This window comes from Grus americana, chromosome 4, assembly GCF_028858705.1.
Source record: "Grus americana isolate bGruAme1 chromosome 4, bGruAme1.mat, whole genome shotgun sequence".
NCBI lineage: Eukaryota > Metazoa > Chordata > Aves > Gruiformes > Gruidae > Grus > Grus americana.
This window is the reverse complement of record NC_072855.1, coordinates 28,468,574-28,494,570: the sequence shown is the minus strand read 5'-3', so window position 1 is coordinate 28,494,570 and position 25,997 is coordinate 28,468,574. Positions and strand designations below refer to the sequence as shown.

Here is a 25,997-nt window from a genome sequence, read left to right as displayed (position 1 = left end):
GTATAAGAAGTGACCTAGGGTGTATTATCTGAATGTCTTTAGGAATGATTAAAGTGTGTTTCAAATTGCAAAATGTGTTGCCCAGAGAGCAGTCACTTTGCTGTCCCAATGGGCAGTATATGGGATCACACCAGCAGCCTGTGTGTGCTGATCTCCATTCCTGCTCTTGCTGGGATGTTTCCTATGGTACTGCCTTGCTTGTTTTATGAGTGTGCTGTGATCAAGTGTGCTTTTCTGGTTTTCTAGTGCTAACTGTTCTTTTGCCTAGGGTTCGTGGGAGCTAGTTGCTTGAATATGGCATCTGATCCATAGCAGAGCCCTTGTGAAATCAGACATTTTGGGCATGTCACAGAGCAGGCAGCTATGGGAGCACAGAAGGCGGCATGGATGGAGACCCACCTGCACACTGGTGAGTTGTGAATGCTGTGAATTGGATGAAATGCTAAGAACCTTGTGTCACCTGTAGCTGGCAGATTAAGTCAAGATGGGCAGGCAGGAACTCTTCTGCCTTTTGCATTCAGATAGTTAATCTCAGAAAGATTACACTCTTTGGGTGATCTGAGTTTTTGTACTCTCTTCATAGTCCACCAAGTCTGAAAGAAATTTAAGGCTGAGTATGTATTTTAGAGCAGTTAAAGGAATTGGCCAGAAGCAGAAGAGAGCTCTTATTCCCAGTGCTACACTAACAACCAGAAACAAGTCAAAGTGGAGAAAATGAGGTTTTTTTTTTTTTCCCCAGGGTTTGCAGGGCCTGTGGGAAGCGACACATGCTGGGACATGGGTTTACGGCCGACACGTCTCATGGGGGAGCAGGGGGAGTCTGACAGGTGGGTGAGTGACGGAAGCTCTTCATTTACAGATGTGGCAGAACTTAAGCAACTGTGAGGAGTGGGAGCTGCCCTCATTAGAAACATTAAATGTTCATAAATGTCTCTTAAAAAAGGCATAGAATTGAGCATCCTTCCAGACTTTTTTTTTAAACTGGGAAGGGGCCTTGCAACTGGGTTTTAGAATACTCTGAGCCACGAGCTCCTTTTGGAGGGGAGAAATTGTGCCTTCTGTGGAAGCAATTTGATGTGCTTGGTGAGAAGAAGCAGGATGAGACCAGATGCCCTTTTAGTGGTTTTGGATACTTTAGGGAAAAGACATGAGTGGATCCGGCTCAAAGCTCCTGCTGCCTCAGGTACCAGCACAGTCATATTCATTAGTGAATTTTTATTGCCAGGCATGAATAAATTACTAGATATCTGGTGCCTGCAGACAGGCAAAGGAAAAGCTGTCTGGGAAAGCTTGGATTTAAGACAGGTTTTTCATCTCTAATAAAAATAGCCCTTTTTGTTTGAGGTGTAGGTTCTTACATCCTTGGTAGTTCAAATGCAATCATACCCTGGATCAATGCAATCTTGTCTCGAGCAGGGAGCTGTGATAAATCTGTTCAAATCTCATTCTGTCAGACCACTCTGTGCCAACAGAGGTGATAATGAATGTTTAGGTATGAACACAGTTGTTGTTTTTTCTGGCAATAAACTATGTAGAGGTTCAAGTGGAGTATTTTATTGATTCACTGCAATATCACTTTAAGTTGGTTGTGCTTTCATCAAAGCATTACATATATTTACTGTTAGGTCTATTTCTATGTGAAGAAGGGACAGCCATAAAAACAACGGAGTCACAGCAGAATTGCCATTTTCTGTACTGTAGCCGACTAAATAAATCTTCCTCTTTTCCCGAACTGGCTTTGTTCAGGTTTCTGTGGGCTTGTTCAGTTCACCCACACAAGTGAAGTGGTTTCTAAGAGTGCTGCTGACAAGGCTAACACATGGTTCAGCGTTGCAGTGTCGATCCCTGAATCACGCTGCAGCATTACAGTTGTCATAGAGACACAGATTTTTGAGACCAAAGGGACAGTTCTGATAATCTGCTCAGACCTGTTGTTAAAAGATAGTAGCTTGCCAATAAGTAAATAACTTTGCCAAATTGGAGCACAGCCTGGCCTTCCCTCTCCTGTGACAGTGAAGCACATTTCACTTAAGTTTGGGGGATGCTAGAAGAGAAACCCCAAATGAAGATTGAATTTATTGTCAGAGTGGTGCTGTTGGCACATCCTTTTTCTCTGCTGAGTGAAAGCCAGGTTCAAGCGTAGTCCACAAGGTCACACCATGATTGTGATACTGGTGACTTCAAAGGGGCAAAGAGTATTAGAGTAATAACAGCATGCCGTCTTATCTTCTAGGCGGTGTGGTGAGGTCAGCACTTGTATTTGTAATGAAGGATGCTAGAGTGGAGCAGCTGTGTGCAGACAGAAGTCTCTAACAGACAAGTGCTGGGTGATTTAGCTGCAGCATTTTGATGCTACTGTCCCTGGTTGTTTGCCTCCTCCTTCTGTCTGCTCCTTTATCAGCTGAGATGTGTGTCGGCATCTCACCCATGCCGGTTGTGTTGGGTTTTGTGTGGCAAGGTTTTGGTAGCTGGAGGGGCTACAGGGGTGGCTTCTGTGAGAAGATGCCAGAAGCTTCCTCTGTGTCTGATAGAGCCAATGCCAGCCGGCTCCAAGATGGACCCGCCCCTGGCGTAGGCCAAGCCAATCAGCGCCTCTGTGATAACATATTTAAGAAGGAAAACAAAACAGTTGAAAAAAACTTTTGCAACTGGAGAGAGGAGTGAGAAGATGTAAGAAACTCTGCAGACACCAAGGTCAGTGCAGATGGAGGGGGAGGAGGTGCTCCAGGCACCGGAGCAGAGATCCCCCTGCAGCCCGTGGTGAAGGCCATGGTGAAGCAGGCTGTCCCCTGCAGCCCATGGAGGAAGGATGAGGGGGTGTAGAGATTCTACCTGCAGTCCGTGGAGGACCCCACGCCGGAGCAGGTGGAGGCACCTGAAGGAGGCTGTGGCCCGTGGGAAGCCCACGCTGGAGCAAGTTCCTGGCCGGACCGGTGGACCCGTGAAGAGGGGAGCCCACACCAGAGCAGGTTTGCTGGCAGGACTTGTGACCCTGTGGGAGAGACCCCACGCTGGAGCAGTTTGCTCCTGAAGGTCTGCACCCTGTGGGAGAGACCCCACGCTGGAGCAGTCTGCTCCTGAAGGTCTGCACCCTGTGGGAGAGACTACGCTGGAGCAGTTCGTGAAGGACTGTAGTCCGTGGGAGAGACTCCATGTTGGAGCGGGGGAATGTTGAGAGGAGTCCTCCCCCTGAGGACAAAGAAGCGGCAGAGACAATGTGTGATGAACTGACCGCAACCCCCATTCCCTGCCCCCTTGTGCCGCTGAGGGGGGAGGAGGTTGAAGCCGGGAGTGAAGTTGAGCCCGAGAAGATGGGAGGGGTGGGGGGAGGTGTTTTAAGACTTGATTGTATTTTCTCATTGCTCTACTCTGTTTTGCCTAGTAATAAATTAGATGAATCTCCTCTCTACATTCAGCCTGTTTTCCCTGTGATGACAATTAGCGAGTGATCTCTCCCTGTCCTTATCTCGACCCAAGCCTTTTGTTATACTTTTCTTCTCCCATCCCGCTGGGGGAGGGGTGAGTGAGCGGCCGCGTGGCACCCAGCTGCCGGCTGGGCCTAAACCACGACACCGGTCCAGAGCCTGCTGCAGCTGCTACCAGCGACGGCGGGCTTATGCCAAGGCACGGGGTTGTGAACTGCCGTAGCAGTTGTAGCCCTTGCCAGAGGCTACCTGGTACAGCAGAACTAACAGCTGGGGGATTTAATGTCTTAAATTGCCAAGCTGACATCCATCAGAGCTCACGTGAGAGTGCCAAGCAGTCTGGGTAACCTCCAGCCAAGTATTAAGTCTCCTCTGTCCCAGTATATGCTAATCTGTGAGAAATGGACTGTCACAGATCCCAGCTCCGCTGATGAAGCAGTTCCAGTTATAAAATCCCTTGATTTTATACACAGCAGTTTCCAGTGGCCATCACAGTATTAGACACTAAAACAGGTGTAAAGCCTCTGATATGGTCTCCCCATCTGCTGCTGCAGAATTTGGAATAAGGTGAACTGCTTGAGCAAAGCTGTGAAAACCTGCGTGAAGGAACACGTGCAGCCAAAATGCTCTCCTCCTCCTAAATGTATACATTTCTCTGGTTGTCAGCTGTGCATACAGCTTCTGCAGTCCTGTAAGATAGCTTCGGGAAAGCTGGAAATGTAATTTTTTAATGAAAATAATCTGCTGGCTCAATATAAGCATGTATTATACCTGCGTTGGCTGCTTTGCTGGAGAGGTTTGATAACAGGGCAGCGTTTGATTCTTTGTGCTCTTTCGCTATTCCTGCGTAGCACAGTTGTTTTGCTGCTATTTGCAGTGCCTTAAATTACTCCCTGGTAAGTAGTATTAAGGAACAATTCTTAGCACTTGAGATTTTCAGGGATTGTCTTTGGCTAATTTCCACATCATCACTCTGAGGTGTAATGACTCACTGCCTTTCTGTTCACAAATAGTGCCGTGTACGTCTATTCTTTGAGTAGCTTAAGAGCAATTCGTCTGTGGGACAGCCTGGTTCCTCTGGAGCGTGCTCCTTCTGCAGTAGGAGTAAGTCTCCCTTAAAAACACAGGGGAACTCAAGAGAGGGCCAGGTTGTGTGTGCTACTGTACTGGTGTGCTCTGGCACTGCTAGAGCTGCGCAGCTGGTGTGGGTGCACCGGGGAGCACTGAGTTTTGGAGGGCCAAGTGGGTCTCCAGCTTGGTTTAGAGATGAGGAAGCACCCTGGGACTCCTCATACACATTTCTCCTCATTTCTGAGTTCATTTACAGTGTCTTTGCTGCTCAAATCTAATTTAAAGGGTGGAGCTGAGGAAAGGGCCATCCACTTGGAACAAACATTTGAAACAACTGAAAAAAAGCAGATGGGAAAGATTCTCAGTTAGTGTGAGGTGGGGTGGTTTAATTGATAAAAATGGAGCCATGCCAGTTTTCACGAGCTGAAGATCAGACATGTTACACCTATGTCAGATTACATGCTGCTGAGAGCTACTAGATTTAGGGCTATTAGTGTTGCATAGATTTACACATCCACACAGGTCTTTTTGCAGTGTGTTTAGTTCCATTAATTGTTTTCCTTCTGCATGCATCAAGCTTGCATGATTACTGGCAGCACCAAGGGTAAAAATGCTGTTAAGAAGCAAAGTTAGGATTAAAAGAAGGTCAGTGTTACTGTTATTACACTCCTGCAGGAGCCAACAAGACTGTAAGTAGCAGAAGAAAGTCAGTGGCAATGGCAGCTTAGAGCGCATCTCCTCAAAGCAGTGATTGCAGTTCAGTGATGGTTTCCACAAACTGTACTGCTCTGGAACCTGGTGCCACGTGGGTTAAACCATATAACTGTACACAGTATAAAACTGAAGGAAAACACTCTCCAGTGCTTTGGAGATAGTCTGACAGTGCATGTAGGGCATAGTATCTGTCTAGCAGTGAGAGATGCTGCTCACTGTTATGCAAGCAGTTCCAGGATTGCTTAGTGATTATAGCACCACCTTCCCTGGCCCTTTTATTTAAGGAACTGTTCTGCCCTGGGGTTTATTTAATTCCTGTCTTCCCAAAATTGAGGTGGATAAGCCTTTCTTTCAAAGGGATATTTTTTTAACCAAGGAAATGTTAACAATTTGATTTTCATCCTAGCTCTGTGAAGATTTGTATACTGGCACAACAGAAAGCTGAATAGCTGAAGTGCGATGCAGGAGCTGGAAGGAGAGATCGATGGTGGGAATCTCATAAACTGGTTCTGTCATGGAAGAAAACATCACATTCCTAATGCATGTGGCATTAACAGAGAGGCAGTGGTCACAGTTATCACCTCTTTATTCACCCTCTCTGCTCCGCTCCCTGGTAGCTTTCAAGGAGATTAATGGGTGCTACCAAGTGCTGAGTACTTCTTTAAGAGAGAAGTAGGCAGCCTGGTCTTCAGATCTGTGTTCTTCTGCCAGGTACATGAACAATAACTTTCAAGAGTTTTAGACATGCAGAGGAGAAAACCTGTTGTGCATTAGAAGGTATATTTTAGGTGGAGAATTGTCAAAGATGCCAGTGCTCCTTACACATCTACTGCCTGTGAGCTTTTGGTAGCAGGTAAGCATGTTTGTGCTTTTGGACAGTCAGTTGTTAGGAGAACTGATCCAAATACTCATGGGCAGTAAGGTACTCTGCCAGTTTTGCCCTGTTGGCAAATTGTGAATAAAGATTTTGTTGATTTCTTTGGATCAGCTCAACAAGTCTTATATCAACAGATACATCTTTGGAGACATGAATTATTTATAACAAGTGTTCAAAAGGTCTGAAAAACAGTTTTCTTTTGGGAATGTGTGACTGGCCACATGGGTGACATGGTATTCCCTCATCCCTGATTGTGTTAGCGTTTTAATTGCTTATTCCATCTGATGCTAATTTTGATTCTTGATGAGATCTCAGTGGTAGTATCTAAGTCCATTCTCACTGAGATTCATCCCTACAAAGCTTTGTTTATGTGAAAGCTTGGGAATAAAAAGGTATGAGCCAGCCAAGTGTCAGCCTGGTTTCATTCTTTGGGCTGCTAGCTGGTAAACGCTCATGTGCTTTGATCAGCTTAAGTCATTGCTGGGTTGGAGACTTCAAATCAACTATCTCCCAGCAAATAAATTCAGGTATGAATTCAGTATGGAGCCAACTTCAGTATGAAGTTGCCCATTTTGATTACTGTGGTACTGTACGTATATCCATTTCCTCTGCTGATCAGGTAGAAAAGTTACTGAAGAGCTGTATTATGGACTTTATTTTGAAAATCAAGATAGGACTCATTCTCCAAACACATCCATTGCACGCCCTGTTAAGTTTGAGCCAGAAGATGAGCCAAGCAGCAGCAAGCAACAACAAGAAAACTGTTTTGTGCCAAAAAAGACAGGGAACTGCAAAGCCTAAGGATGGGTATGACAACCATGCAGCTTAATGAGCAGCTCTGGACACTAGAATCTTAAAAATAAACCCCACCATTTTTTAATCTCTAAAGAAATAGATGAGCAGGTTATGTTCAGACAATGCTCTCTAGTAAAAAATACTTTCATTAAGCCTACTGTGAATGTTTACTTGATTGAAATCTTTTGCTGGAGGAATAAAAGGTTTGTTGTTCTCAACCTGGCAGAGAATTTCTAAAATCACTATAAAATGACATCCCAGGAAAAGGAGCGAAAGCAAATAGTTCTTGGGGAAACATTTCAAGTTTCTTACAAAACAATTTAAAATCTAAATGAAAAGTCACACCTGCACTGATTTATATTAAAGCTGATATTGATTATGCACTTGCAAAGAAATAAAATACTTCATTATGGAGAGTAATTTTGAAGGTATGTGCCCATTTCAATGCTTTAAATAAGGCATCTTTCTGGTGCCATGAAGTAGAAATTATAAACAAGTATAACCATTGGACTGAGAGCCCATCTTGTCTCTCGTCAGTGCTCTAGACTGACTGCATGCGCCTGACAGTCGCCACCTCACAGATATGTTGAGGTACACTATATTTATGTATACACAACTGACAAAAACCTCTGCAGTTCCGAATAAACTGAAATCTCTTCCAGCAACATTTTCTAAGGCTCAAAGTGATTTTGTCTTCTTTGCTTTAGACTTATTTATTTTATTTTCGAGTTACAATACTATTAAATGTCTTATATGTGAATATTCCATTGTTTTGACACTGTGAAAATGTTTTTATTTGTCAAATCTAAGCAACTGAAGATTAATGGAATCCTTTTGAAAATTGATGCTCTGAGGTTTTGGGGAATTTAATGTCTTTTCAGTCTACAGCAAAATCTTATCTCATGAGTTTCTGCAGAATGAAAACTCTACTTACTAGACTTCTGAGAACTTTTAGTTCCCTGAATGGGGTGTGCTACATAAAATGAAAACATCCCTTTTGTTGATGACATAGGTATTAGAAAATTATTTTGGCTAATCCTGGATCAGCTTTCTCTGTTTACTCAATACTTCAAACTATCCATCAAAGCAGAGGTTCAAATACTACAATTGTTCCTTCTCTTCACTAAACTAAACCAAGACACTGTATTTGGGGAAATCTGTTAATCCTTTGTAGAATCTCATACTTCAGAGAGAAGTATTATTACAAAAAAAGATTGCTTAACTCCAACAGTGCAACAGTTGTAATGTGAAAAATGGAAATTCTTAGAAAACTGCTGCATTGTTTTGCCTTTTAGTCTTAACCAGTTTAGACAGACTGCTCTGTGGGCGGTGGCAGCAGCTGGTTTGACCAATGACAGAGTAAAAATTCTTTTCAAAAACTTTGATGGGCATTTCTCTAAAGGGTAGCATCATATAAGATATAAAAACTATATTAATGACAAAAATTTGCAAGTGTGTGCCTTGATCCTGTGCTCATGGCAGACAATGGCAAAGCTCTCATTAACTTTGGTGCTGAAGGATCAAGTTGTTTCCTTTTATAACCTCCAAGTGTTTCAGTAAGAGTAATTGATCAATCCTCCCACCCCCACGTGGGGCAGATGTTAATCTTGATGTTAGAGATGAACGCACTGAGGTGAAGTAATTAATACAGGTTCTGCAGTGATTAGGCACTAAAGATGGACAGGCTTGGCTGCTGTCCTCTGATCTAATCATCAAGAAATACTCTTCTCCCTTCCTTGACAAGAGATTTTGAAAGACATCTTACAAGCTTGGATCAACGAATAGTGTGCATTAAACATATTTTGACTTAGGCATTATAGAAATATATTGGGTATGTTCAGTGTGCAAGTTCACTGGACACACAATATTTGAACAACTTGCTCCTGTTTTACCAAACCTGTGAATGGCTTCCAATCCACAACTGTCATTTGGCCAACCCTCTCCCTCCAATAACTTACAACTTTCAATTTCTAGTGTGCAATTTTGTTCATCCAGAGGATATCTCCGTAGATCCATCATGCAAGCAGCTGTTGTTGTGATCCTGAAAGAGGAGGGTGAAAAAAATAATGAGATTTGAAACTACATTTTACTTGTTTGAGAAGGCAAGATTTTCTGTAGTGGCTTTTCTGTTTGTTTAAATACAGAATGGTTATGCGCATGGATTCCTGGCATACAATCTCTACATAGCTTGTAAAGCATGATTAAATAATTTATACAGCACAATATACTGGTTACAGTATAAAGCATCAGAGCATATGCTGAATATCGCAGAACAGGATTTTGACTGTAAACTTTACATGGAAAAGTGTGCGGTGTTTTGAAGAACATTTAGCAAGATTTCTACTTGGACAGCTTATTTTTAATGTTCTTAATTCAGACATCTTCAAATTGTTTTGCAAATTGTTTTACTTGTAACTCGTACTGCCGATAGCTTTTTTTTTTCATTTTGTTGTCACCTACTGCTGTTTTAATTTTGTCTGATAGGTATGTGCACTTTCATCCATGCTGTGGAAATATTGGTAATATCTGATTCATTATTTTTATTGTTTCATAATCAGTTTATCAATAACTAGGATAATTGAATATCACATCTTAAAAATGGCATGATGCAATAAAACATTTGTGAAATATAATATTATATGGTGGTTACTTAATGAACCTCGAAAGCTATGTGTAGGCTGGATCTTCCAAATCCTTGCTCCTAGAGGGCATGTGAGTTGATATTTGGTCCCTGAAGGTATTCTCCATAGCCTAAGCCTTTTTGCAAGGCAGCTCCTCTCCTTTTGTTAGACTAAATCACAGAGCATCTAAGCAAATGCTTGCTGATAAGCCTGTGACACTTGGGAGGAAGGTTAAGTGACCGTGTGAGGAGAGGGGTCAAATTAGAGCTTCTTTTAAAGATCCCTTTAAGACACTCCTAGTGGTGCTTTCCAGCTCACAAAAGTGAGTTCGTACCTGCATTTGCCTTTTTCGTGATAGATGGGTTCTTAAATGCTTATAAAACTTCTGAAGTTGTGAATGGAATACTTAGCTTGTAATTTTATTGGTCTCTCTCCCTCTCTCCAACATCTCCTATCTGAGAAAGGCAGATAACCTCTTCATCTGGATTTGGTCTCGTTCCAGTTCCATGTTAATTAATGCCACAGGAACACATCTGGAGATTTTACTTTTGATGTGCTTAAAGTCAAGCACACTTACGTGCTGTACTGGGGTAATAATTCTTGCTGTCACAGAACTGACAATTAAAAGAAAAAAAAATGCCACATGCTTCATTACTGTGACACGCTTCAAATTATCCTAAGTCTACAAAATCCATCTGTCTACCTGTGTATAAGGACCAAACTCTGTTATAAGAACCAGTCTATGAAACTACTCTAGAATACTGTGTCAAATACCATGGAACTGGTATATTTATGCTTTTCCTCAGGCTGACTTTTGTCACGTCGCAACTTTGCAGTAGTAAATAATGCAGTTGTTGTATACCTAAGATTTAAATATTCCACGTAATATTTCTTTTCCTGACATTGTAATGCTGATAAGTTTTTGCACAACTGTATTGCCTTCTCACTATTTGTGCACAGTTTTTGGCTCACTGGTTGGTTTGGTGTGTCTGATCACTACTATAATCCAAGAACAAAAATGACCGTATGTGATACTAAGACACTGCACTGCTAATTGCAGGTGGGGTCTGGAAGTAAATACTTGGATTATGCAGAAGAAAGATAATAAACCCTTACTATTGGTTTCTGGTAGAAGTAAGTAATCCAAATCTGCCTGGCCTGTCTATTGGTAATTTCTCATCCTTCATCCTTGTTAAATCACTCTTTGTCTCTATGCTGCAAGGAAAGGTAAAACAGAAACACTTAATCTACGTTCTCTGCTTCCCTCAGCTCTGTTTTGCATTCCCCATAGGGCCTGTAAGGAAGTCTCTGTATTTGGGGTCAGTCTCCATACTCTGGGGAAAGTCTCCCAGAGCCGTCAAAGTTGTTGGTGGGGAGCAGGTCTCCCCTCTCATGACTCTCTTAACCCCTTACAGCAGTGCTGAACACTACTGCAGCTCTCTGGTGCAATAGCAAGCGGCTGCTTCCGGGGAAGAGGGGAGTGAGATGGTTGTTGCTGAGGCTTGCAGAGACGAGAGTCGCACAATGCGAGACAGGAAGGACAACTGGAGCCTGTTGTCAAGCAGGTAGCGGAGGTTGGCTGTCAAGGATCTTGAAGCTTGTGGCTTCCAGCAGCAGGAGAAAGGATCCCACTTCACCTGTAGACCCGCAGTTTCGGAAGTGGTACAATGCCCTGGGCAGGGGAGATGATGAGCAGTATCTGCCCAAGCTGAGCCTGAACCGCATGCCCGTGTGAATGGGAAAAGGCAGGCGGCAGCTACTGGAGGCACCTCCCTGAAGAGGAGGGAGGCGCCAACCTGCCAACGCAACGTGCTGTCTCCTGAAGCTGGAGGTGCTTAAACTTTATTGGGAATCTTAGGCTTCCTTGAAAATAGCTACTTGCAATTGCAGTAGGAGTGCTTCAGGATCCAGCAACATTCATTACCTGTAGTTCATAAATCTATCTTTCAAGCGCTTCTTTCTCCCTCATGATAGATCTCAGCTAAAATTAAAAATTTTAATGGTATTATGCTTTGGATAACCACAAAACTTGTTTAAGGAGATAAATTAAACCCAGATGCAACCATAGTAATTGCTGTCTCCATTAAAACATATCAAATCTTATAATAAGTAGAGTAAAACCCCAAATCTGTTACTGGCTGCAGTCTCTCAGTGGAGAAGGTAACTGATGGCTTGCACATGCACCAGAAGCTTAAAACTGAAGACATTCAAATGCAGAATATAAGGGTGTAATGGCAGGAAGGGGAAGGCAATAGTCTGAAGATAGGGTAAAGCTGCAATAAATCTGTGTTCAAGAGGATTAGTCCTGAAAATCCCTAGGCACAAGCAGTTTGTGGCAACAGTGGAATATCATGAGGCTCTGTAAAAGTTTAAGTGGAGGACTAATCCTACTCTTGAAGCAGAGCTATTTATATCTTGGAGTAAGATATGTCACTTAGCTCTCCATTCTTAAAATATGTTTTAAGTTATGTATTTTTCCGGTGTCGGGGCTAATTTATTTTGTTTGTACAGTGTCTTTTACCCTACTATCCTTACTGTCTTTAGATTCTTTTGAATACAAATGATAAAGATGGGATTATGCAAAGACGACAAGCAGTTAGGTGGAGATATATCATTATGCTTACTTTCATTCATGTCAGTACTCAGACATTCAGGGATGGAGTGAAGTCTGAATTGCTAACAGGCAAGATAAAAACAATTTGCAAAAAAGCAAAATTAACTGTGGTTTGCTTGTTTGTTTTTTTTTTTTAATTGTGGCTTGGGGTTCAGGTTATCTGATCCACTGCTTAGCTTTTATTTTGATGTCTGACTCTCTGAATACCATACTATATATTACTGTATTACTATATTATATTACTATATAATCAAGTTATTTTTTGCCCAAAATAAAATTATATGAAAGAAAACATTGATATCCAGTATTTGCAGAACTGACTTTCTTAAGTAATACCTTCAGAGGTTTCCCTGCAGGGCAGCAGGCCTGTAGGAACAAATGGTAAAGCTTAATATTTTGGGTTAAGTCATCAGTGAGCAGTTAAAGTTCAGAATGAACACGGGAAGTGGAATTGTGGTTCAGTACTTAGTGCATTTCATTAAAATGCTGTCAAAAAGCTGTTCCTCAATTCTTGAAGAAGAAACAGAAGCAATGTTTAAGACAGCAATGACAACTAAATGTGGAGATGATCAGAGCTGAACAATGCAAATTCTGTTGTGAAATGTTTCCTCTGTTTGGAGGACAGGTATCAAATTTTAATATGTTTGTTCTTTTTCTCTCAGTCAACAGAGCGTAAATTATAAATGTATATGAACATATGAACTGGGATGGACTCATTTTTTTTCCTTAATAAATTTTTTTCCAAAATAAAATCTTCAAATCAAATAAAGAATAACCACGGTTCTCTTAATCACTACAGAGCTGGGGCTCTAGTACATACTGGAAGTAGATTTTCATATCCCAGGTAAAACATTGCTTTTATTAAATCAGTGTTAATTTAACTTCAGTGGTACCAGGGAACTTAATTCTATAGCATATGTTTGACATCAGACTCCAGTCCCATATCCCTGGTGTAACTCACCTAATTTTTCTGGAACCAGGAAAAATCTTGATGTTTAAGATTTAATGAGATGTCTTACAGGCAGAGTTATTGAAGGAATAGAGGAAGGCAGAAAATCTGTACATTTAATCTGCAATTTTTTTTCTCTGTCCATGCCATGTACAAGGTTTACAGTTGTCATGCCTGCTGACACTGTAAATTTCCAAGCAAAGCCTGAGCGCGTGACCCTGGGAGAAAATGTCAGCTCTGAACCTGCAAACATGCCCAACTTCTAGTGCTTGACAGAGATTACTTACAGGAGGTACACTTGAGCATTAGCATGATTTGGGCTGGTATCATATATTTTATATAATGTAGTGTGTACTTGGGAAATTTGTGTTCAACAGTCTGTGTATTGCTTGTCTGGTCCAAATCTATTAAAAAAGAAGTTACATGTGTTAGTAAGACTGGGAAGGGCCAATAGGTAATTAAATAATAATGCTTTCACAGATCTCATTAGAAGCTGAGAGAAAATTGGAATACTGAGTCCTGAGCCAGATGCAGTAAAAGATTTAGATACTTAGTTTTAGATATGAGTACATTAGCATGTGCAAAACATTTTTTTTTTAGATTGGAAAATACAATTTGGCTAATTATATTTTTCCCTTTTTTTATTTTCTTTTTTCCTCCTCCCACATAATCAGTAGGAAATATCTTTGACTCTGGGGAGACAAACTGTCAACTGCTAGGTCACTGCTGTAGTCAACATATTTTGAGATAACGCTCAAGTTTATAAGGAAAGCTTTTGTATGGATTTAGGTTAGCAAGTGAAACACACATTTTCTTTTAATCTTGCTCAGACAAACAGTAGAGTTGCATAAACATGAAAACATAAAAAGCATCTTGAGCAAGACATGTACAAAGAAATATACAGCTCAAAGAGTTAAAGCTGTAAGCAGCTGAGAACAGGGTCTAGCATGAGAAGGGCCCAACAACCTTTATTATATCGGGTAAAGTGACCTGTCTACTTAAGTCACATAAAAATGAGTCCAGGAAAAATGTCAGACTATGGGCCTTCTACTGTGTTTTACTGATACCCCAAACTGGTAAGTGTGTGCTTGATTTGCCTCCCCTTCATCTTTGTTTTTCGTTGAGAAAATATTCAAAAAGTGGATTAAAATTCACAAAGAAATGAAAATGGGTTTTAAATGTGGAAAACCTGTGATGTGCCTTTCTGAAAAAAGTGTATATTTATATATGCGTGTAAGCATACGTATGTATATGTGTGTAAATAAAGATGCTATTTATATTTTGGATTAAGCAGAGGGATGTGGATTTAACACACTGCAAATAAGTAAACATTAGGTCAATTCTTTCTCCTGAGACATTATTAGCAATTTGTTGTAATTATTTTAGGCAGAACTGCCCAGCCAGCCAGTGGTGCTATGGTGATCGGTCACCATAACCTGCAGTGCAGCCAGCTTCTGGCCGTGCAAGAGCCGACCTGTTTTTATGCAATAATCAAGCTTGTCTCCAGAAGCCATCTCTTCCAGCGCTTGTGGACAGTGGTGGCGTGGAAAGGCATCTCAGGGATACACCGCGTGTTCTGGCTATGGCTCCCGCTGGCGTGCAGTGCTATTGCTTCCTCCTCCCCAGCCACCACGTTCCTTTCCTCCCAATCTGCCCCCTTAGTTGCCCACACTGAATCTCGAATGCAATGGAAGCAGCTCAGCAGTAAGGTTGGCAACCTGAGGTATCAACGTGATGAGTAACTGGGGCATAGTATCTTCAGCTAGGAAAGCACACATGATCAAATTCTGCAATGCCTTTCAAAGGCTGAAACACTGTTTTTAAGATGAAAAGAGCTGCAGTGGTCAGGAAAAAAAATACTACTGAAAAAATCAGAAGAAGAATTAACTATAATCATACCACTGGCTGGTGCTGTAGTACAGTAATGGACTGGGATTCATGCTGAGACTTGGAGGAGTCATTCTGAGTTCATTGTCTATCCCTGTGTACCCAGTAATATTCCTGAGAGTGAATACACTTGTCAAGTGTAGAGGAGAAATATTCGGTTTTCTCTGAGATATAAACACAAATGTCTGTTTCCAAGCAAAAGACAGGCATGAAAAGTTAATCTACCGGGTGTCAAATCAATCAACTGCATTGGCTTGAAATAAGAATGTTAAAAAACCCCACAAAACTTAATAAAAACATTACTGTCCCTACTACTCTTTCCATTCATGTATGTTCTTCTATCCAGAAGTTACTGAGCTGCCTGCTTGGGCTGCTGTGCTGTCCTGTAGCTCCCCTGAAACACTCCTTATCCCATTCCTTTTTCTCCTTAGTCATATCAATGTAAGAGCTGCCCACCCAAATAAGGCAGATTTAGCCTGAGTTGATTATTGTTCTTTTTAGGTTGGTTTAACATGGATGAGTTCATAGGTTGGGCTCACTGCTGGGCCCCAAAGATAGTTAAATGGCACCATCTCTGATGAGAGCATTGATGATGATGAACTGATGAAGGCAATGCTGGCACACAACAAATTTTGTAAAGTGTTGTGCACCAGCAACTGCCAAGGTCAGCCCATTGCTGGTAAGCTGCTTGAGCTTTGTCTCTGATGGAAGTCCTGGGAGAGTCAAAATGCAATCATTAAATAATGTTTCCTCTCTCAGCAGCAGAGTCCAATCCTGTGGGATACATTCAATATGTCTTAGGCAGGGGCAAGCCACTGATTTAATGCACGGTGTGACATCCATCTGAGAGAGAAAGAATGATTTGTGAGTGTGTCTTTATATGTCCAGATGGTTACCAGGTCTGATGCAGGAGATGTTGGTTTGCAGTAAGCATGTGCCTAGTCTTGCTGTTGTGGTCAATTCAGTTTGCTTCAATTAATATTCTTTAACATAACCCAGGCACTAGTTTCGTACATTGGTTTTGTTCCTACAAAGCTATGCAGTAAATGGTTTCTTTTTCACTTAATAAAAATCATGAGTTCTTTCCAAGAATACATGGTAGCTTGGTGGTGAGGGGAAGGCAAAGCAAGAAATCAGAAATCATCTTAAGCTCTTTCCATGACACCCACCATTAGTCAGTGCTGGGGACAAGTCCATGGGCTAGATGGACCTTTGGTCTGGCCCTTCTTCATAATTTTGAATGTTCTTACCTTTGATCAAGTTAATAACTAAAGTGGAGGCCTACCCCTCACCACTCTGGAGTCCATTTCAGACTATCTTTCATTCCCCCAGATCCTTCCTTTGTGAGTCCAACTTTCCCAGCATGTTTATATGGATAGCCTGCATGTGCAGTGAATGAGGTTGGGGTAGTGCTTCTCAGGGAAGCAAGGTCTAACTTCCTTCATAGGATCTAATACGCACTAGGAGATGGGTGGAAATAGTCCAGTCTTCTACAGGACTTACAGTAGCACAAAGCAAGATTGATTTAAAAAGAGGAACATGTATCCATATTTCACTCCTGTATGCCCAGGAAATGTTTTCTATTCCCAAATATTTGATCTAGTCTCTTGCACCTGTGCACTAGTGATGGCACTGCTTGGTCTTTAGAGCTCTATTTATGTGAGTGGTCCTGCTGAGTTTCTCACGTGACCTGAAATTTTGTCAGCAGAGGTTGTGGCATCCACAGCCTCAGGCAAGTAGAAGCGGGTGCAGTGCATTGTAACATCTTTCGTGTGTACGGTAATATATATTTTTAAAAGCCTGAATTACAAGATCACGTAGACAGAGATGAGATGTGGATATTATCACAAAATACCTAAAAATTCCCAACTCCTTCATTCTTTTTTTAGATATATACAGTGGCAAGGTGTGCAAAATTTAAAAGGAGAGCTCTGGGACTTGCATATTGTAGATTAATTTATGCCTTTGTAAGCAAGCCTATGATGCTGTCAAACTGAGTCACTGACATTTTGTGCTGAGTTGGAGCAGGCATAAATAACTAATGCATACTACAAAGCAGAGGAGCTACAGGGCTGTATCTTTATCTCTGGCAATTCCAGCCATTCAGGGTGAGCAAACTATTAAAGACTACAGTATGAGAATCAGCTTTGTGCTACCATCTATTCAAGTATAAACACCCTTTTGCTAGACTGAACTGACTGGGAATTTGAAACCTCTTACCCATCTGCTGTTTATTCTCTTTTTTCCCTCTTACAGGTTGTATTTACTTTCATTGCTATTTTCTTTCCTTCCTGTGACCTCTTTGTTGTTGTTGTCAGGTTTTTTTGTTTAAATGATGAAGGGCTGTCTGGAAATGGTCACTGCTGGTCTTCCTTTAAGGATCCCAGGTTCAGAAATTACTTGAAGCACTTTGAGGCTTATGGGTTTTCTGATGAGATCCTGCAGCTGTAGTGCCTTGCAAACACGGTGCTGTGATCTATAGGACAGCACCATGTGCTGCCTAAGAACTGCCTGGGACAAGCAGATGGCCCGGATACTTCACCACCAATGCCACCTTGAGCACTGAGCTGCTGCATGCTGGCCCCTCCAGTGTGCTGGCAGAGGTATCTGTGGGACAGTGGTGTCACCCAAAACACTGAGATGTTCAGGGCTAAATATTCACTTTTCCACAAGGAAATGTTATTTTTAATCCACAGGTGCTGCAGGATCTCCTTTAGCTGGCCCTGCTGCTGACCCCCTCCTCTCCAGCTCACGAACCCACAGGCTGAAGTACCATTTCCCCTCAAAAACAGATCTCTTATTCAGCCCTGTAAATCCAGTGTGAGCTGCTCGTTAGCATCAAGTGTGCAGGTGGGCCACACTATGGCACATCAGGTGTCAGGGTGAGAACCTGATGGGAAGGATTCATTACACTCCTTCACTGCCTACATCATGTTCTCTTCAGGTTTATTCAGCGATCCCCACTGCAATCTAGCACTACACTGTCATGCTTAGCATATTTTAAAAGTTGATTTGCGCTAGCAGCTGGCTGGTTTGAAGGTAAGTTTTAGGGTCAGTAAAAGAAAGCCAAGTATATTGTAAACACCAGCTCAATAGCTATTCACCCCTGAACTCATCCTCACAATGAACCAGATCTCTGAATGCAGAGACGCACAAAGTGCCTAACACTATAAAGCATAACCTAGCACAATAAAATCCATATGAGTAGGTGTTCAACCCTTTCAAGGTGTTTCTGATTCCTGGGAAGAAGTCGGGATTTCTTATGCTATACTATGTATGCATTCTGGCCAGCTCTTTGTAGTTTGTTCACATAGAACACAGACTTCTGCAGTCAGTGCCAAGTAGAAGTGTCTCAAAGGTTTAGATAATCGTGGACTTGGGTGCTGTAGGCATTAAAATATTTTGGGGAAGGGGATATCACATTTTAGTTGTCTTCGGAGACTTCCCTTGGCACCCAAAGTAATTGTCAGTAAATTAATCACTGTTATTTTGCTTAAAGAAACAAATCCTTGCCCAATAGTCTGATTTTTAGCTGCCAGAACTCTGCTTCAGAGAACAGTTACATAGTACTATCAAAAAGCAGGAATGGGGTGAGGAGATTACCTGAAATGGGGACAAATAGGCTTGCTGGCTTCTGCCTTCCCCAGGAGGCAAGCCTGAAGCCCCAGGGCAGCGCTGGGAGCAGGAGGTAGTGGGGAAGGGATAAGTAGGGGGAGAGAGGTAGTGGGAAAAGGCCTGTAAGAAAATATTTTGCTTTGACTGAATTAGAAACTTCTAAAATCAAAACCTTAAGCCAGATTTTTTTATAGGTAATCTAAGATCTTTTTTCTGTTCAATACAGTGTATCAGAAATAATTCAGAGTAGAGTTACTTGCTTGTAAAGATCTAGAAATATCAAAATCACTAAAATGTTACAGTAACTTTTAAAATCCTAGCAAAAAGCCCTCTTCGATGCTTGTAAGCCAAATTTCAGTGCAATGAAAATTTTTACTGCACAACTATAAACCCATGAAAATAAATTTTATAATATAAACCTCAAGAGAACTATAACTATACCAGGGCAAACAAGATACTTCAATAAAAAGTGCCTGAGAGTTGGAGCTGAAATTTAGTGCAAAAAGTAATTTAGCTTGACAGCACAAGTATGTTGCAAGCCAAAAAGAAGAAGAAAGTGAGCCAGTTGGGAAGTGCTTAGCATAAAGGAAGGTCCAAGTGGGAAGTAAAGTCAGATAACTGGTTTTCAATCTGGTTTTAATAAAAAAAATGGTGCTAAATCTCTTAACTTTTCCAGTATCTCTATACAAACCTTCTAAAAGTGACTAAATGCAAGAAGAGTGATGTTACCACTGAAATTCCTAGTTGCAGATAATGTCCACAGACTGAAATATCCTGCTTGGGAGAGAATAAAGGTCTGCTAGATGGCAGCAGCAATGTTCGTGCTATTTGGTATCTTCATCTTTTGGGTTGTTTGTTGTTGTTTATTCCAAAATAATACCAAACCAGACACTGAGATATGTATTGCGTGTATGTAAAAGAAAGACGTGCACACGTTCAGATGTCTCCACTTCCTCAGCAGAAGAGGAGTCTAGGCAACGTCTTCTACATCCAGCCTGGTTTGTAATTGGAAGGTTTCAGGATGTGCTTGGTCAAAACGACTGGTAAAAATCAGGTTGTTTCTGGGATTAGGCATCCTTCATATTGACCCATCACTACCTATCTTACTTGTAACCAAGGAAGATCTTCCTAGATTTTGGAAGCAGGACTGGGGCTGGACAAGAGTGCTGTCATTTCCCTATAGGTGCTGTGTAACTCTTCAGGAACTCCTCTGTACCTTCTACGTGCCAACTTCACCCATACCAGCGCTGCTCAAACAGAAACCTACAGTCAGATGGGGAAATGTGGAGCAAATGTGCAGAAACAAGGATCAAAACATTTCTTGCTTTGAAATTTCTTGCTTGCTTCTGATAACTGTCCTGTTGGCTTTTCCAAGATGGGGGATTCTGCTCCTTTTCCAGTGGTTGTGGTTTACCTATGCACTGGAAAAATGGGCCAAAACAGTGCCTTCGGTACTAAACAAACTTGACTGAGAGACTTAGAGATACGGTGGTTTTAAATGAAGAGAAATGAGATGTTATAAGCTTTCATGGGTGGCATGGAAACTCTTTGATAGTTGAGAAGCTTACTCCTTTCTTGATCTTGTGAAACACAAGTGAGAAATGGAATGATTTTGAATGTGGTGTGTGCTCTGACTCTCTGTTACGCAGTTACTATTACTAAAACCACAGGTGGTCAGCCCATACTGTTGGTTCACAACACCTGTGTGGGCCAGCAGAAAGAGCGGGGCTCTGAGAGAGTAATTGGGAGCACCTGGGGAGGTACCTGCCTCTTTCTGTTGGTTGTGTCTGGCTTGATGTTTGCTTCTTCTGGCACCATGAACTGAGCAGGGAGCTGCCTTGGGGAAAAAAAATGGTAGAAAATACAAGTAAGTGCCAAACTTCTGTCTTGTTTGTGGAAACAGGTGCCTGACTAGGCTGAGTGTCTGTTTAAGATGTGAAATGCTAGGCTTTTTGCTGATGGAAGGTGAGCTCTGCTTCTTTTTTAGCTGTAAGAAAGAGGAAATTAGTAACTAATCAATTGCAGAGAAATTTGACTTGAGATTTTTAGGAATTCGTTGTTCAATATTGTTTGAAAGTACAGCTCCTGCTCTTAGAAGAGTGTAACAGAGAGGGAAGGTAACATTGTCTATAGGGGTCCTGTGGAGAAAAGAAGGAAAGATAAGAGGCAGGAGGAACCTTGACGCAAAGGAAAAGAGGCTTCCACTTGAGTATTTGGTTAGTTTTATGGCCAGGCTTCTTTATAATGAGCTCACCTATGAAATCTGTTAATGATGTGTCACTTAAGAGAGTTTGCAATAGCAGCAATAAATGCCTTCTTACAGTATGATATTGTACTGCTTTATGTTTGTGACTGCAAGACCTAATACTCGTTAAAATATGCTTTTACCACTTATAGAGAAGATGTTAAATTATCAAGCCTTTACAGGCCAGTCAAGCGATTCTTAATATAAAGTGTGATTGATTTCTGAAAGTTTTTCTCAGGTCTCTGGTAGTCACTGTTTTCCCAGCCTGACCAGACAGTAAGCACACCTCATTTTTTCCAGGTAGGTAGTTGAATGTGAAAACTAATAATTCCAATCAGCGAAGCTGGCAGCGTAATTACGTCTTGATACATATGTTGTGAGGAGACTCGAGCGCGTCTGAAGAAGCTGAGCTACTGCAGTTAATCTACCATGTGCGGCGACTAATTTCATTGGAGAACTGAAAGTAAAATGAAAATCTTGTGCTAGGACCTTAATGAGAGGATCTTTGTTTTTGCCAAAATATTGACCCTGCTGGCGGTGTAAAGCGTGAACAAAGAAATTAGATTGAGCAAAGAAATTAGATTGCTTTTTTGCACATCCCTGACTAGGGAGGAACGCTGATGTGATTTTTGTGTAGAAAACGGATTGATGATCATGTCCTGTCAATGGATCTTAATTGGAAAACAAGATAAATCAGAGAAGAAATGAATGTTTTCATTGCATGTGGACCAAGACTGCTTCTGTGACAGTGAATCAGTTTAAGACATGTATTACTTCAAAGAGATTTCTAGTTACAGCAGCTTATTAATTCTGATAACTTTTTGAATGAGCATAAATTAATTGTAATATTCAAATAAACTTGGGACAGTAGGGTATTTCTGTTATTCCAGTACAGTGCTTTTGTAGTTATGCCTTAGTTTTCTCTGTAAATTGCGCTGTTGAGTCAGTTAAAACAAACATAGGAATAAAAATTGCACCCTGCCATTCATTGTAATTGGAACACAAGATGTTTCACACACTGAGAAGGGAAGGAACTTTGGGTGATTGTTCATGCTACTGTGAGCACCATCTCATAATACTTCTTTCATAAGCTGATCAAGATGTAGGAAGCTTTTTGAGAACCATGTTTTTCTGATAGTTAGCTCTCTAATTTCCAGCCTGAATTTATTCATGGCTGATGTGTACCCCTTTGTATTTGGGACAGTATCGTCCTGTGACTTAGCACTTTGTCCTAATGTTGTTTTTCCTTTGCTCTGTCCTTGCTAAGGAGACATATGTCCTTCCCCAGCCGCAGCAGAACTAGATGGAGAGGTTAGCATTTTCTAATTTATCCCCCTTCCCTGGAAATGAAAATCCATTATTATCTACCAGCGAAGCTGCTGATGTGAAAACACCTTGAGTAGTCTTTATGAATCTGTTTTGTTGACTGGTAGTTAAATTGTGTAAGGTGGAATATAATAATGACTGAAATATATTAGGAAGTGTTCACCAAAGCAACCTTAGTTAGCATCTAGAAGAGAGCTGTAATCTCTAGCAGAAATATGGTGATGGGTAACTTGGAGTAGACTGGTAGAGACCTTCTTAAACCAGCACAATGTGGATTAGGAGAGAATATATGTGTACATATGTGGGCTCCTCTGTGTGAATGTTTTATCTGAGCTTGTCCTTTTCACCCAGTTCTTTAGCTGGGCTTGCATGAGATGGAGCAGGTTAACAAGCCCCAGAGAACGAGTAGCATAGTTATACGCAGAGCTTTTAGTTTCTCCTGACTGCCAACACTGATGAGTCATATGCAGATTTCGTCTGAGTGGGTCATATATTTGAAAAGAAAATTGAGTTTGTGCCAATGAGATATTTTTATCCTAAAATGTTAACCAAACTCAATATTGATAACTTCGAACTGGTGGGGGTGTGTGTGGATATTTCGTATTTGAATGTGTTTGGGGGACGGGGGGATGATGGTGGAATATTTTCACTGCTTTTGTCTTTCAGTAGTGGTAGTTGTTTTACAAGGTGGGTAGCAGTCGTGTATACCAAAAATGTCTTATGGGGAAGAAAAAGGTGCAAATACTGTAAGCAGTTCTAGAGCACAAAATATATATTTATTTATTTAACTTTATATTTTAATAGAGATGAGAACAAGTCCATCCAAATAAAATGGGATACAGCTTCAACATTGGTTTTAGACTTCCTTTACATGATTTCTTTTTACTTTTAAACAATGAAACCTAGTGATCTCTTATATTTCCTGAGTGCTGCGTGCACCAGTGGTCCAGCAGACTGCTATGTAGTTGTGTAGCATCTTGAATGCACAACATCTGTCACTCCTCCTCTGTAAACTGATCATCCCTCATAAACAGAGCACGCAGGCCTGTTATAAACAGTGTTATTTCAGGAATTAAATATATATTTAATAATTTAAAGAAGCGTGTATGTCCTATAGATAATATACTTGATAAATGCTTTTCTTACGATATCTCAAAGAACTTATTTTGTCTGTTTGCCCTTTTTTCATTTTTTTTAATTTTATTTTTTTATTCCAAAACATGCACATTGCTTTTAAAAGCTTCATAAAAAGATTGCCTGGCCATCCAAGTTAGGTTTTCAAAATCCACTAGCTGTTCTAATTTCTCCTTGGCACAGAACACTTTCAAATGGATGGAATATGGGACAGACAGAAAGGTGGACCTGTTCAAGTAGGAGAGTAAAAGGTCCAACTAAGTACTTAAAGTTCAGGTTGTCCGCTCCATGCTTCATTATGCAGTGTAGACATACTTTTTGATACTTAGCATTTTATAGGGCTGTCAGGTTGTAATTAAAACTATGCCAATTTGTATCTGAGATCCAAGAAGAGGTATGAATGGAATCTTATGGTACCTTTTTACATATTCATTTTGACTGTACAGGTACTTGCCTAGAAAGGCTGGCTAGAGAACGCTTGATTTCTCACTAAAATCATGAAGGTTAGCTATGTTCTGAATGGTGGTGTGAATACATTTGGCAAGATCACATGCATTTGTGAAATGCGAGGAAGCTGGATGTTATGTGAGTATGGGGATGTATTAGCTATTGGTTCTTCCAGCAGAGAGAGTCAAAGCCTTGTTGAAAGAAATAAAATGAGCACGTTTTACGAACCAAAGCCAGGAGCTGAATGAGGGCAAGACTTGTCTTCCTCAGCTTCTTAAACATCAGGGCAGATAATATTCATGTACTTTTGAGAGTTTCCTGGCTCAGGCTCTGGTGTTGACCTTAGCAGGCCTTCTCGTCACCTTTTTCCTCCTTGCCTCAAGTAAGCTTTAATATTCTGCAAGCTTGGACTCTGCAGGCTTTTGTTCTCTCCTAGCAACACATCTGCATTGATTTCTACAAATAGTTGACATATAATTCCTCACAGTCAGTATCTATTGTTGTGCCTGTTCCTTCCACGTTTAGCTTTAAGAGCACAGTATGATAGATGCCTTTTAATTCTACTTTGCCTTTATTCATGCAATGTTCATAAGGACAGAATAAGCAAAAATCTCCTTAGATGACAGAGATGCTCTTTACCATAATGTTAAAATACTGAATTAAGACTAAAGCTTATAGAAACAGACAAATTTCTGTTCAAGTTGTCTCCTTAGTAAGGAGAATCTTTAGATAAAATCAGGTTGTTTATCGTGTTTAATTCTCACTTAGTCTATTTAATTCTCATTTTGCAGTGTTTTGTCACAACCTTGCTGTGTTGCATGGGTTCTTGGAGCCCCAAGAGGCGGTTGGGTAATCTTACTTGTTTTTTCTCCTGGGACAACAGAGAAATACAGGAAGACATTGCTGTTTTGACTATTGTATTGTATTTTCTGGTTTTCATAGTTCAGTAGTTCTTCTCTGAAATGTTTTAATGAGGGAAGCCATAATAAATTACATGGGTATTCTTTCATCAAGATCACTACTGAAAATGTAGGAAAGTATGAAAGGCATCATGCCGACCTGTATTGTTTTGAAATGCTCATCCTTCCACTTTCCGTTCTGCATAATTTTTTTGCTATTATTCTCATGTTTAGTAGCTAAATAACATGTTGTCCTGATTCTGGCTAGGGTAGAGTTAATTTTCGCAAGGAGCCAGGACAGGTGAGCCAAGCTGGCCAGGGGGCTATTCCATACCATGTGACATCATGCTCACCATAAAAGGGGGCCAGTCGGGGAGGGGCGGGTTCGGTGCAGCTCCAGGGCGGGCTGAGCATCTGGTTGGTCGTTGTATTGGTAAATTGCATTCTGTTATCACCTATTGTGAATATCTGTTATCAGTACTGTTGTTGATTGTTTCCCTCTGCCTTGCCATCCCAGTAACCTGTTCTTATCCCAGCCCTTGAGGTTTTGCCATTGTTTTTCCGTCCTGCTCCCCATCCCACCGGGGGAGCGGTGAGCGAGCGGCTGTGTGGTGCTCAGCTGCCAGCTGGGGCTAAACCACGTCACATGTTGTTGAGTATGATGCCATACATCTACAGCCTTGAGGACTGCTCAGTGGATCATCATGAACTCTGGATTTTCAGAGAGCTGGATGGCTTACTTCAAACATAAGCTAACAGACAATTCCTCTCTTATCCCCAGCAGATCAAGATGCAAAAGGAATATGTAATTTATAAGGAATGATTCCAAACTCTGGGTTTAGCCCCTTTTAGCTGTTTCAAAATCATCTGAGAGAGCATGAGCTCCTTGGGTGAACAGGCTTAATGTTGCTTGCCATTTTTTTGCCTTCTCTTATGGGCTGCAAATGGTTCGCTATAAGGAGCTATTACATCGCATTCAAATTCCATACCGGTTACCCGGTGGTTTTGCAGATTGATTTCTTTCCCTTGAATGGACACCTTATTGTATTGAAGGAAGGAGTTGGGAACCTTTCCAGGAGAGGGGTCTAAAAATGGGTTTGGGACTGTTATATTTTAAACTTTATACATTGAAGTATCTACTAGTTTAATACATTCTTCCTGCTTCTAATTTAAGGCTTCTTTGGGAGGAGGAATATTTACATACGAATTCTACTTCTTGTTACATTTACACAAAACAAGCGCATGCCTGGCACAGCGGGAAGAACTATGATAAGTTTTTTTCCTTTGATCATTTAACTCCTCTTGCTATAGCCAGGGCTGTCTCTTTGAGTATGCTAATAGCTCTTCAATTTGGCAAATAATACCTCACTTATACTGA

At 41.1% G+C, this 25,997-nt stretch overlaps 1 protein-coding gene across 4 annotated transcripts in view; it reads right to left on the bottom strand.

Annotated features, from left to right (window-relative positions):
• GABRB1 (gamma-aminobutyric acid type A receptor subunit beta1) overlaps positions 1 to 25,997 on the bottom strand; it is a 133,020-nt gene that overhangs the window by 21,186 nt on the left and 85,837 nt on the right. For all 4 annotated transcript variants that reach the window (XR_008576768.1, XR_008576767.1, XR_008576766.1 and 1 more), the window contains exon 5: positions 8,841 to 8,923. Coding sequence is in view for 1 of the 4 variants with exons in the window: in XM_054823104.1 (XP_054679079.1) it covers positions 8,841 to 8,923 (83 nt within the window). In the remaining 3 variants the exon portion in view is untranslated. The remainder of the gene's footprint in view (positions 1 to 8,840; positions 8,924 to 25,997) is intronic.